At 44.3% G+C, this 13,591-nt stretch overlaps 1 protein-coding gene across 1 annotated transcript in view; it reads left to right on the forward strand.

The window, feature by feature from the left end:
• Window positions 1-985: 985 nt before the first annotated feature.
• The window catches only part of RSPO2 (R-spondin 2), a 155,105-nt gene continuing 142,499 nt past the window's right edge, over window positions 986-13,591 (forward strand). The window contains exons 1-2 of the mRNA XM_047728753.1: window positions 986-1,416; window positions 1,796-2,070. Of these exons, the coding sequence (XP_047584709.1) occupies window positions 1,977-2,070 (94 nt within the window). The 5' untranslated portion in view covers window positions 986-1,416; window positions 1,796-1,976. The remainder of the gene's footprint in view (window positions 1,417-1,795; window positions 2,071-13,591) is intronic.

Below are 13,591 nucleotides of genomic sequence, written 5' to 3' on the forward strand. Positions count from 1 at the left end.
TGGTCATATCTACAAACATTCATACTGTCATGGTTGGCAGTAAAAAAAAAAAAAAATCTTTTGCCTAAGGAGTAAATACATTCATTCCTACAGCAGTGAGGGCAGGACAGAAGATTTCAACAGAAAGAAATTAGGTACCATCAAAAAAAAAAAAAAATCAGGTAGCATCAAGTGTATGTCATGTAACCCTTCATTAAACAGTAGTCCCCAAACCCAGGCACCCAGAAGTTTAGGTCAGGGGTCTTTGAGGGAGGAGGGAAAGGGAAGGATTATGACTGAGAAATACTTCAGTGGAAAGTGAACTTTTCTTTAAAGAAGCAAGGTCCCAATTTCTTGAATCCTGCAAGCAAGGGACCACAAGATTTTGCAATTTTTTTTTTTCCAGAGAAGAAACAAAGTCAAGAAAGAACCCTTGTGAGGACATGCAAAAGCTATTGGAAAACCTCGTTCACTCCCTACACGGAGGGCGCATTTTAATTTCAGCCTTGATAACATCTTCTGTATAACAAAGCCGAGACATAAATTAACAAGTGGCTGGGGTGTATCTTTCGGGATGTAGCTCAAGTTCAAACTCAGTCTGCCAGAAGCCGCAGTCCCGGCAGGGAGCTCTGGAAGGGTGGGCTAGGACGGGTCAGTCAGATCCTCCTGGCCCGGAGGTCAGGGCAAGGGTTGGAACCCACCCGGGGAGCGCCCGAAATAGACGCCTTGCGGGTGAAGTCGGCGGGAATCCCCCTGCCAGTCGGTCCAGGGGCACCCCCACCCCCAGCTTCCTTTTGGTTTAGCCGTGCACTCCAGGAAAGCCCGGAGGGAATTTGCCTGGGGTTGGGCTCGCTGGAAGCTGTCAGCGCTCTTTAGGACCTCAGGGAAACCGGAGAGTTTCTGGCTTTAGGACCCAGGAACTCCGAGGCAGCCTGACATTGATGCCTTGGACCACAGCACCACCTACTTATAGAAGCATCCCGAGCCTCGCCTCCGCCGGGCTGCATCTCTGTCGGAAAGTGCGCTCGCCACATCCCTGCGGCCTCGCGGGAGCGTTCTGTCTGCCATAGCTTGGAAAGGGAGAAATCCTAGCTGTGAAGTGGCTGTGAAGTAGAGCCCGGGAAACCGCACAGTTGGACAGGGACCTAGAGAGTGAGAGCCGGTGGTGCCGGTCGCCCGAGGACCGCACTCACCGGCGGGGACGCAGCATCCCCGAGGCTGCAGACGTGCCTTCCCGCCGCGCTCCTGCTTAGGCACCGCCGGCCCAGAGGACCGTGAGAGCACTGCGGACCCGCGGTGGCCGCCGGAATCCCGGACCTGCCGGGCGCTCCCCGCACCTCTCGGCAAACTTTCCCCCGGCCCACGTGCTAGCGAGGCGCCTCGCTTCCCCTGCCCGGGATGGAGCGCCGCGCCTAGGCTCGCCGCACGGTCCGAGACGTAAGTGCCACGGTGGGCGACCCACGTCCGGCCACCGCGGCCACGGCGCTGGGTAACCCCGCCGTGGGACCTGAGGGCGAGGGGCGCTCCTTGAACCCTGCGCCCTTGGTGCCTTTGGAGCCCTTTCCTTTCCCTGGACTGGCCGCCCCACGCCCTTCCCCGGGTCCGAGCCTGGAGTTCGGCAGGGGTTGCTAATTCACTGATAGTAAATCACCTTTCTCTCCAAGTCGCCCGCAGCTGTGGGCTCGGGGTTAGACTGCCCCGCGGCTCGTGCCAAGCGGTGGGTTCACGCCCCGCTCCCCTCCTTTTAAATTGGGACGCGCTAAGAGGCTGTCTCCTCGGGGCTCTCTCCACTCTGTTTTTCCTCCTCGTCTCTCAGGTTCAAGGTTTGAGAGATGCTGGCCGCTCCGAACTGACCAGTGCGGGAGGCCCCTCTCCCCCGGACTAGTGGCCACTCGCCCTCGGCATCTCTCCTGGCAGCGCGGTGGGCGCCGGCTCCTCTCAGGAGCTATCCCGTTCCCCGACTTTGAGAGGCGCCTCTCCCCCGCCCGACCGCCCAGATGCAGTTTCGCCTCTTCTCCTTTGCCCTCATCATCCTGAATTGTATGGATTACAGCCACTGCCAAGGCAATCGATGGAGACGCAGTAAACGAGGTGAGTCCTGCTCTGCCCGAGGTGCGTGGGGTCGGAGTGGGGGCGGGTCGCGGCGCTAGTGCCGGGGCGCCCCGGGCTCCGCTGGGCCTGCAGTGCCCTCCACCCCGCTCGCGCGCGCCACCGCTCTGCACTTTCTGGGCCCCTGAGCTCGGCCGAACGCTCTTTTCTGTCTTCGGAAGGCGCTGCGAGCCGGAGCGAGACGTGCTGGAGAGCCGGGTGAGCCCGGCGGGCGCTCGGGGCTCAGTGGTGTGGTTTGTGCCCGGTTCGCTGCCCCGCTTCTACTCCTGAACTCTGTTTCGCTCTTCCTGCTTATCCAGCATACACTGTTTCTTGTTCTTCTCTTTGTCCTTCTCTCTTTTTAGTCCTCTTAACCGTCTCCCCGGCAGCTCATCTCTGTCTACCTTCCCCATCCATGTGCGCCCCAGATAACTTTGAACACGGCCTAGATGTGTCTATGTGTGTGTGTGTGATAGCGAGAGAGAGAGCGAGCGCGAGAGAGAGCGAGCAAGCTGAGAAGGGGTACTAAGTCAAGGCGGGGGACCTACATTTACAGGGAAGGGCAAAACTGATTTCTTTTTCTGGAACCCAAGACTATGTGGGATGATTTATTGAACTTTTTGCATTGAGAGCAACTGTACCCGGGTTTTCTGGGGGAGTGCTGGCGTGCGGAGTGATTGTTTTGGGGACAGGCCTGAGTTGCGCTCTCTATATACGTTCCTAAAACTAGCTGGTTCTGTTCTCAATGAAGTTCCCTTGTGGTTTTTAACCGCTCCCTCAATCTCCATCACTTGTGTGCGCTCCGGGGAAGACAAGTGGAAGTCTCCAGAAAGATAACACAGAACTAGCTTTCAGGCAGATTTACTGTGCGCCTATTTCTGAGTCCTGCTGGGGCTGCAGCTAATCCAGCTGCATTTAGGGAAAGGGCCGCTACACACAATGAAGTCTTCTAGGAGGATTTGAACACAACCCCAACACACACACACACACACACACACACACACACACACAACCAGTCCTTGCATTACTGGGAGCATGGAAGGTGCCCAGCAGCCCCTTAGAACTGTCTTCATCTAGCAATTTGGACTTCTGCACCAGTAGAATTTGTCTGGAAGTTAACAGAACTTGTCCCCCCGCCCCCCCCCCCGCCCCCATATAAATGTCGCGCTCGATCTGTGATAGGGTATGCTTAGAACTCATTTTATGGAATCTCCGGTCCTGCACCCAGATTTTGGAGAACGCTCTTCTCGCCCTAACTTTTCACCGCCTTTTAGGACGTCCTTAAGCTGTTGCCACTACCCGGAGGGCTGGAGGTCGGCGGGGCCGGAGGGCCGAGCTCGGGTGACTAGTGGTGTGCGACTTCCGTAACCTCTGCTCTCCAATTGACGCTACGGATCTTTTTTTTTTTTTTTTTTTTTTTTTTTTTTAAAGAAAACAGTCCGTCCTTTCTCTTTTTCTCATTCCTGGCATTCGGAAAATTCTTATTTTCAGAAATCGTTTCGCAGAAAAACACTACAGAGAAATTTCTTTCCAGAGGCCACGAAAGTTTAATGCTAATGGTCGTCCTGAAAAGGTCCCTTTCCATCCTCTCCTCCACTCCTCCTCCCCGCTGGCTCCTTTCTCCGCCTGGTATTTTCTTTTGAGGTATTACTCGCAGATCTGGCAAATTTTGGTTACACTGTAGTCGAAAGTGTTTGGAAAGGCTTTATCACCTCTTACCAGCACAAGGTGCTGTCTACTTGGTTGGGGAAAAACGGAGATGCTTAAAGTTCGTGCAAATAGAGAAATTCCCAAGACGCCTTGTCAGCTGGTTCTTTATTATGACTGACCAATTCCGTAAGGTCTTTCTGATTCCCATTGCCCGTCCCATTGTGGCGGATCGAGGAGGAATCTAACTAACCTAGTGTGGCCCGAGAACTTCACACCGCGGAGCTGTGTCGTAGAGGACATGACAGCACCCCTGCGGCCAGAAGCGGCATTGCAGGCCCTTCCCGGCAGTGCCATTTCCAGAGTTGGCCCTGGGCCTTCTTAGGTATCTAACCCAAAACCTATTCATTTCAAAGCTGCTTTGGCAAAATCTCCTAGCAATTACCCTTCACAGCCCCAAGTGCTGACACTTAGAAACCCAGTCCTAAAGTGTGCAGTGGTCACTTTTGCCAAACCAACGTTTTGATGTAATAAAATTCAACTACTTTCGCTCTATGTAAATTGGTAAAGAAATGGTGTAAAGAAAAAATTTTTTATCAAAAGTTTGCATCCCCCGACCCGCCTTTAACGGACGTCCCTTCCCAAATTTCACGTTTCTGGCTAAAATAACTATGGTTTTTAAAAGTGACCACACTATCTGTGCCAACAAAGGGTGTACTGTGTTTTTAATTAAAAGTGGAACTCCTTGAAGGCCTGGCTAGACAGCACAGGGTGATAGTAGCTTTTCTGCTTTGCAAGGAAGCTTAAGGCTTGCATTGTGAGAGTATTGAAATGAATAGAGATCTAACTCAGGTTGTGTGAATTGCCCCTCTTCACAAACTTAAGCTGGTTTTAATTGATCTCATGTCCACTGATTGGTATGCGCAACAATTGATGTAGAATCAAACAATTGACTTTCCCAAAGGAGGTTGATTTAAATTAGTTCCTTGGTGAATGCTTGACCACTAGCCAAATCATGTCAGCAGTGACCGTTGACATACTAGAGCCTATTGTGGTACCAACATTTCCCCCTTTCCCTTTGTTTTGGATAGTGGCAGTTAAATATTACTTTCTAGGGAGGAAAGTGATTAGGACCTTAAAAAAAGAGTGTTGTGGCTTCGAAGATCAGTTATTTCCTTGGCTTTGTGCTACTGTGTAGGCAGCAGTGATACCAGGATTGGTTAGGCTGATGCCTGTGAGCTGATTTTTTTTTTCTTCTATATTCCATCTGTAAATAATCAAACCTTCACTGTGGAACATTCTCAGAACTCCTTTGGCATTATGTTTAGTCTGCTCTATGATCTCAGATGCTCTATAATATCATTTTCTTAATGAAATAAAATTCTTGGCAGAGATTAGATCATTTAGTCAGTTAAAATCAATTGTATCCAGTTTGGAATAGAGAGCAAATATATCATTTAACTGTATGTTCTATTTCAAAATAGAGCCAGAGGATTGAGAGAGCAGAACGTCAACCTTCCCTAATTTCGGGCAAATCTGGTATGGGGAAGACCAACCTAAACAACAACACGTACATTCTTTCTTCCCCTTCTTTAGAAAACAAAATCCTAAAATAAAAATGTATTTGAGGGGCGCCTGGGTGGCTCACTTGGTTAAACGTCTGTCTTCGGCTTAGGTCATGGTCCCAGGGTCCTGGGATCGAGTCCCACATTGGGCTCCCTGCTCAGCAGGGAGTCTGCTTCTCCCTCTCCCTCTGCTTCTCACCCTGATTGTTCTCTCTCAAATAAATAAAATCTTAAAAGAAAAAAAGCGCGCATGGTCATTATTAGCTACTGTTAACTCCCACTGCCTGTACTAGTCTTGGAACTACGTAGGATTTATCTGTGTGGTACACCGGGTAGATTTGCTTCATTTATTTGAATAGTTGTAAGCCACATTTCAGGTTGAATTACTGAAAGGTGGATAGACAAATCATAACTTTATTATGGTTTTTGGGATTTCTTGAGCTTGGTATGCAGTGACTTAATTTTCTATCTTCCTCCTGTTTATGTGCCTAGTCACATTTTAACCAGGGATCTCTGAAAACTTCTTGATAAAACTCCTTAAGATGCAGTAAGTCTCCCAGATACATAATTGGTGTTTCTGGTTTTGGATGATAGGGGGCATAGTATGACAAATGTTTCCTGCCTAGCCTTTTCCATAGTAAAGCCTTAGCTTCTCCGTCTATAACCTCTCATTTTCTTTAAGATTAGATTTGGCTTCTTCCATGAAACTGAAGTGTTTATCATAAACAGTGTGGTTTGTTTCTGGTAACTGAGGTTGGTGAGAAACCCAAATGTCTTCTCTTAAATGCTATAGGGTTAAATTAAAATTTAATGCAGAGATGTGGAGGTATTTGGCTTTTTGAGTACTGTTAATGATCGCCTATTTCTCATTGGTATTCTTTCAAAAATGCAGATGATAACGTCACATGGAACATATTTACCTACACTTAAATGAGAACGTTTTAAAATACATCTTGTGTATTACATTTTTTAAGTTCCAGAGCATTTCTGAAAATCTCCTCTGGTGTTTAACTTTGCATGTAAATACACTCTTTTCCTCTCTTCTGTTAATAGGCTGTTTTGTCCTTCTAGCATAATTCTGAGTTTTTCTGCTTAGTATCTTACCAGCACACAAAGGTTAAAAAACTGCTGTGTCTCAACCAACCTTTTATTAAGCTACTGAAATTTGGAAGTGATTCAGAATAGGTGATGTTCTCCCAGGCCTCCATTTAATTCTGGTTTTATCTGCTTATAAATCCAGCTTGGGAAGAGTCCAATATTTGCAGAAATCACAAGTTGGAAATGACACTTCTAATTCCTTAATGCAAAACTTTCTCTTGATTTACTAAGAGACTAACTGGTCAGTGTAGGGCTTATCCAGGATACTTTTTACTTCGTTCCTTCTAACTGCCTGCCTTTTAAACCTTCTGCCCTACCCCCCACCTCTTGGGGGTAAGCACTTCTACCCCTCCTAAGTGCAGAAAATAAATGACAGATCATTTGGTATAGTGCTTGATAACCACTCTGCTAAAAGGGGGTGATAAGCCCTGGGATGAAAATAGTTTTAAACTTCCTATTTTTCTGCCCCAAATGTCATCATTTATTGCATTATCTGCGGCAGTCAAGGATTGATCAAAGGTACAGTGTTGCATGTCCATATTTATACATTTTCATAATTTTAGCTGGAATAAATATGGCAGGTGCTAAAGATGGGAATTTATGGAATAAATATGGAAGATGTTAATTAATGCTGAAGAGAACACACAATGCATATAATTAGATCTATGCTCAGGAAGGGATATATAGGTGTATGTGTATTCGTGGGTGTTGAGAGAAAGGGGTTGGGGATGGTATGACTATGCAAATCAGATCTTTGAAACTAAAAAGGATCTTCACTCCCCTTTCCCAGTCACTCTCTTGTCCTCTTTCCCAGACTGGTTGGTGGGACCAGGAAGGCGAGAGGGAATGAGTGAGGGAAGTGTGCTTTTATTTTTCCCAAGGCCTGCCCCCTACCTGTTCTGCTCTTCTCTAGGACCTCTCCAAGCCAGTCCCCCGCTTTTAGAGCATACTGCTTTCCCCCAATCCTAAAATTCTTAATTTCCTTCTTTTTCACATTGCTTTCCAATCTCTTCTATTGTTCTTCACTTGCACCCTTCCTATCGATTAACAATCCTGTTCCATTCACCCTTTAATCAGCTACAATCTGCCTTCTGCAGCCACCACTTTACTAAAGATTTTCTTAACGGTCCTCCTTATATTCACCTCCTTGGGAGGCCACCAGTGTCGAGACAGCCCTCTGGGACTCCTTCCTCTGGAGAGATCTCTCCTTTCCAAAGAAAGTCTTCCTCTGGCTAGTGACGTCCTACTCTAGTTTTGCCCCCCATATTCTGCCCATTTTTATTTGGTCCCCTCATTCAGAGATATAGACTGCTGTTATTTTCTGTTATTTTTTTTTCCTTCAGGGGATTTTATCCATCCCTGTATCTTCAACTGTTACTTCCATGTAAAGTCCTTCAACTCCAGCTTCAAATTATTTTTTTTTTCTCTTTAACTTCAGATTCTCTTCCCCTCTTGACTTCTTAACTACTGCTATATGGATAGATACTCTCTTCCCTGCACACACAAACTTGACAACTCCTTCTGTGCCCTCTCCCCAGTGTGTTCTCTGCATGTGTTTCTTATTCTATTCATGAGGTTTGTATGAGTCAAGGCTAAACATCTCTCTGTAGCTTCATCTTCCCCATTGCCTCTTTCATTGGTTCATTTGGTCTTAGTCTATCTCAGAAAGGTTTAGCTCCACCCCGTCCTTTCCATTCCTAAAGGTACTTCCTCTCTCAGAACTTATGGGCTCCTCATCTCCCAGCACCATCTTCTTCACTCCTACCTTTATGATGCCGCCATGTTGAAGGTTTCTCAACCTCAGATCTGATCACATGACTTGTGTTGCTAAGCCCCAACCCTCCAGGTCTCCACATTGACTGCAGAATTCATGCCAGCCTCTTTCACACAGCATTCACAGCTGTCCCCACCACCTATGGCAGCTCATTTCCAACTTTCCACCATGCTGGAAGCACTACATGCTGAAGTTTACCTGGTTACTTAATTTCCAGGCACATCCCATTTTTTGAGGTTTTTAAGTTGTTGAGCATCTGAATGCCCAGCTGAAGTCCCTGCCTTTGGAAAACACCCCCACCCCCCAACTGGAATTTTCTGCCTTTTTTTTGAAGGCAGAGTCTGTTTTCCCCTCACAGCTCTCTCAGCTTTCTGTGTGATTCTTCAGACACACTCTTATTTTTCCCTTTATTCCAGTTATTTGCCAAATGTCTTCTCCTTCCCCTACTTCACACTCCTCTCATCTCTGTATCCCCAAAGCAGGCCTAACAGGGTGCTTCTCCATGAATGGTGGCTGAACAAAAAGTCATTGACTATGAGATTTTGTTCACCCTGAAAATAATTCTGCTCAGTTCTTTGTACATAGTCAAAGTTTGAATGCATTCTTAGATAATAGGTATAATCTCACTATTTGTTATTATTTAAAGAAAAAAAATTATTGAGATATAAAAGCCTCTCCCACCCAGCTCTCACTTGAAGTCTCTTCTGACAATCTCCAGAATTTCTAGAGCGCCCTAGTGCCCATCGGTGTATCTGTATGCCAGTTTATTATTGGAATGATAGAGCCCTCCACATGGCAGGGGAGTTTGGGGCAGGGAAGGGGAAACTCTGGGGTGGGGTAATCTATATTTTAAAAGCGTTTCTTCTACAGAAAAGATCCACTAGGGATTTTTTTTTCACCCCAAACTTTCTCCAGAGGAATAACCATTTAGGGGAAAAGGAAAGTGGTATTTGTCTTCCTAAAAGGCAGTGATATTAATAACATACATAGTGCAGGAAATGTGTTCAACCTGCATTGCTGTTTTTGTGACTTGAGTATACCAGAACTATGCAGACCAATCAGTGAGAGATGCAGGGCTGGGGGTGGGGTCGTGGTGCATGAGACAGTAAGCTCTTCTGTAGGGGTCAGTAGAGGACCTAGTTGTTTTTGTACAGTACCTTCTAGGATGGCACTGACCTTTCACTATTTGGATGAGGTGCAACGAGTTTGACAGAATTGGAAAGTGAAATTTGATTTTAAAAACTAATAGTTAAGTGTAAAGTAGCTAGAACTAGAACGCAGTTCTGAGTTCCCTAGCTTTTCCTGAACAGAGGACATGTCCAGCATAACTGCTCATTTAAAAAAAAAATCACTTTTGAACCCATTTAGGAGTGTTTTTGTTTTTGTTTTGTTTTTGTTTTTTAAAGATTTTTATTTACTTATTTGACAGAGATCACGATGTAGGCAGAGAGGCAGGCAGAGCGAGAAAGAAGAGAGCCTGATGTGGGGCTCGATCCCAGGACCCTGGGATCATGACCTGAGCCGAAGGCAGAGGCTTAACCCACTGAGCCACCCAGGCATCCCCATTGAGGAGTTTTTTGAAATGCAGACTTTTATTGAGCCTCAGAACTTCTACAACTTCCAAATCATGCTAATAAAATAATATTAAGTATCTGAAGGCTGAGTAGGGGGGTAGCTGAAGTATAGGACCACAAAGGGGATCTGGTTACAAAATTCTTTTTGCATACTCGTATTGCTCATTTTTTGAACATTCTTTTTTTTTTTTAAGATAATTATTTTTGTAAGAATTTTAGGAATCTCTTATTTCTTGTATTCCTGAATTGGAATTTTGTATTGCCAGAATAGGTGTGTCTGTAGGTGTGTGCCCATGTCCACCTGTCAATGTGTGTGTGTGTATTTTTTTGTGTGTACTCACATGCTGTACCATCTTAATAAGAATAACCAATCAAGGTTTGAGAAAAGCTATTAAATATTCCTTTACTCTGAAAATGTAGAGAAACTAATTATAGGTAGCTTTCCTTTTTACCTGGTTGCTTGGGGAAAACCCTTACAATTTATGTAAAAGCTTTCAGTTCTCCTCACTTGAAGGCTCTTCGGGTCACTTACAGAGTTTAGCTTTCTTAGCACATTTCTTTTGAGCAGGGGTTTCCTAACTTAGGGTCCAGATATGGAGCCAGGGTTTTTGTGAGCCCCCTGAAACTAGAAGCTAAAGCCCTTCTTTTTAGTGCATAGAGAGAGGATCTTAAGCTTTCTCTGAAGTCTCAAAATGGCTTTGGTTCATCAGTTTCCTTCAATAGGTTAAGCAGCATTGGTTAAGGTAATAGGAGGTAGACCTTCTTAATTGGCCTGATGCCAAAGGACTGCTTCAAATTGATATACACATTGGTTTTCTAAAATTTTATTTTCCAGGTGTCCGTTTCCAGCCATTTGCCCTGTATATATTACACAGTATGAGGGAAGAGATCAGAAGCACAATCTCAAGACTTCTCTCAGTAAATAATTACTTGGCTAATGAACCCTTGCTCGAGGACAATGGGTGCTTAATTCTCTCCACTCCTCTAAAAAGTCTGTAGAAGTACAAAATACACAGAATAATGGGTTTTTGTTAAAATCCTTTTCTCATATGGTCTAATTTTATCTTAATAATAGAATATAAAATTTTTAGAAATTGCCGTTGCCGTGTACCCGCTGATGACCTATGCTGGCGTTGACAGGACTCCCTTGGATCGTGCCGCTGGCTCACATTGATCAGATCCAGGCTGAACACTCCTCAGTTCAGGTCAAGGGGTCTTCTGCTAGGTGTTTGCTGCTGGGTCAGCACATCTTATAATTTTTCTACCAGGATGGCCTTCGTGTCTCACCTATTGCTGGATGCAACTTGCTAACCAGCCCTTTGGCTATTAAAACTCAGACACCGATAGAGGGCACACTTTGCATTCTTTTCCTTGTACTTTGTTATGATCTGTAGGATGTGTGCTTACTTTGCTTTGTCCCCTTGGTTCCGGTGAGAAAACTACTGCGCTTTCTCCAGTAAGAGTGGTGCTGCGATCATCTTTAAATCCACACAGAAGGAGAAAAAAGGAACAAATAAAGAGCTTTTGGCCTTACTGTTTTGGACCCCTAATCTTTTTGACAAAGCCTCACGGAAAGGCAAACTTAACCAACTTCACCGTCTTAAGATCTGAGAGATAAAGTTTGTGTCCACTTACCAGTGGATTCCAGCTTCTACGTTCACTTTGGAAAACATGTTTTATGAAAAAAAGAATGTTTTCCATGAGGTGAACTCCTGAAAATTCAAACAACTGGTAAAATTTGGAGTTGTCCAGAACAACTGCAAATTGATGCTTACCAATTGTTTGCCAAATTCTTTAATCTTTATCAAGAATATCCTTTTCTTTTAATGAATCTCTCACCTTTTTGTCTGAAAATAATGAAACTTGTCTGATCTTATTTTGAAAATCCAGTTTTTTCTTAAAAGGTTCTCTTTCCTCCTCATGTAATGAGGTCTAATAGAGGATTTTTAAAAAAAATTCTCTGGCTCCTCATTGTTCACTTTTGATCTGCTGTGTTCTAATGCCTCCCTGTAGATAAAATCTGGCTTTAAATGGTGAGGGATTTGCTAGATTATTATGACCTTGCATATTTATCACGCTTTCTCCCCTCCCTCCCCCCACGCCCATCCCAGACCAGTTTTCAGTTGAGTTGAATCTTAGTAGAGTTACTATCCCTGGGACCAGGAGGTGGATCATGTACCCATTGTGCCTCCCCTACCATAGCCTTTTGGAGTAATTATGTTTTGTTTGGTTTCTTTTGTTTTGTTCTTTTCTACCACCATCCCTGGTCCTTGGAGACGGCACTGAATGAAAAACACTTGGCAGCCCAGTGGGTTGAGAAGAATTACACCAGGGCTCCAAGTTTACCATCAGGAAATACAAATTAAGGCAGTTCTGGTCTTTGACTTGTCAAGCCCTCTGTGTAGTCCTTGAAGGTAGAAGAACACTTTGTTAAAATGTAAATTTTTGATACTTGAGTCTTGATGTTCTAGAGGTTTTTTTGTTTTGTTTTTTGGTTTTTTTTTTTTTTTTTTTTTTGGTTTTGGAAGTTGTGTGTGTGTGTGTGTGTGTGTGTGTTTAAGAAGGTCAGGTTATAGGGAGTTTGAGGAACTCTTGTGTGTTCTTGGCTCTTCTAAATAGATAAAAGGAAGTGGCAGAGAACACCTGTAGGTTGGGTGAGCAGAATGAGCAAACTAGCTTAAAATTTCCTGTTTAAGGATCTGGAGTCTTATTAACGTTTTGCGAGAAATTAGGGCTGTCTTATCCATAGCATTCCTTTACTGGTGAAAGATACCTTGTGGTCACTGTCCTTCCATCAGGTTAATATACTAGAGAAACTTTGTTAAAGTTAGGAGACAAAGTAATTTAAAAACTCAAATATTGTTTGATAATGGACGGCTGTGGTTCCCAGGAGCATGATTAGTGGCTTGAGGTTGGTTGGTTATGGAGTTTGGGAAGCCATTTACCACAACTTCTGGTCCATAAATTATGCAGTGGCTGATATGTGACTCTTGACTGAATCCTGTCAGTTATGAGTGATGTTTTTTGTTCTGCCTTTAAATAATACTATTCTATAAAGTGACCTAGGGCTTGGAAATTCTCCCTTGAAAATCATCCAAAATTATGAATTTGATGCAGTGTAGTTATTCCCTTATGTAGAAATAAAATAGTCCTTTGCAACTGCTGCGGGTGATGAACATGATTTGGATTTGGAAATGTCTCAGTGCTAACTGTTGTAAAGTCTTTTGCAAGCTTCAAGTAGTCCTTTTAATTGAATATTGAGACCAAGTTTTGAAGAGATGGGAGAGCCTGGACTTACGGAAAGAAAGAACAGGAACAGGTCGCTCCTGTTTGAGACTTGTGGCCTGGCATGTGGAAAAAAGATATGATAAATCATATTAACTTTTGGAATTAGGGGCAAAATGAAGGAGGCTCATAGGAAAATTCCAGGTGTATACAGGAAACTAATAATAGAAGAGACCCTTGCTTGATAATCACTAGAAATGGCCTTTTTCCAACAACAAGGTCTTTTCTTTTTTCTTGTTTTCTTTCCTCTTTTATTCTTTCTTACAAAGGGTGTTTCTTAAGAGTGTTGTAAAACCAGGGACTGTACTGACTGTAGAGGGACCTCTAAAGACCATTCTCACCACAATGAGCACATCTGTAGCGCATCTGGCATCTACTAGATACTAAAATAGAAATTCTTGTCGACAACTGTTGACTCAAATTACAAGACTGGTTGTAGGCAGAATACTAAACAAAATTACTTCATTAGATTTTTGCATCATATGCCTCTGAGTCATTTTAAATGTTTGTAATAAATAATACTATAGATACTGAAGTTTAATCTGAATTCCTAACAAAGAAAAGAAGACCTATTTCTCAAT

The sequence above is a fragment of the Lutra lutra genome, chromosome 4 (assembly GCF_902655055.1).
Source record: "Lutra lutra chromosome 4, mLutLut1.2, whole genome shotgun sequence".
NCBI lineage: Eukaryota > Metazoa > Chordata > Mammalia > Carnivora > Mustelidae > Lutra > Lutra lutra.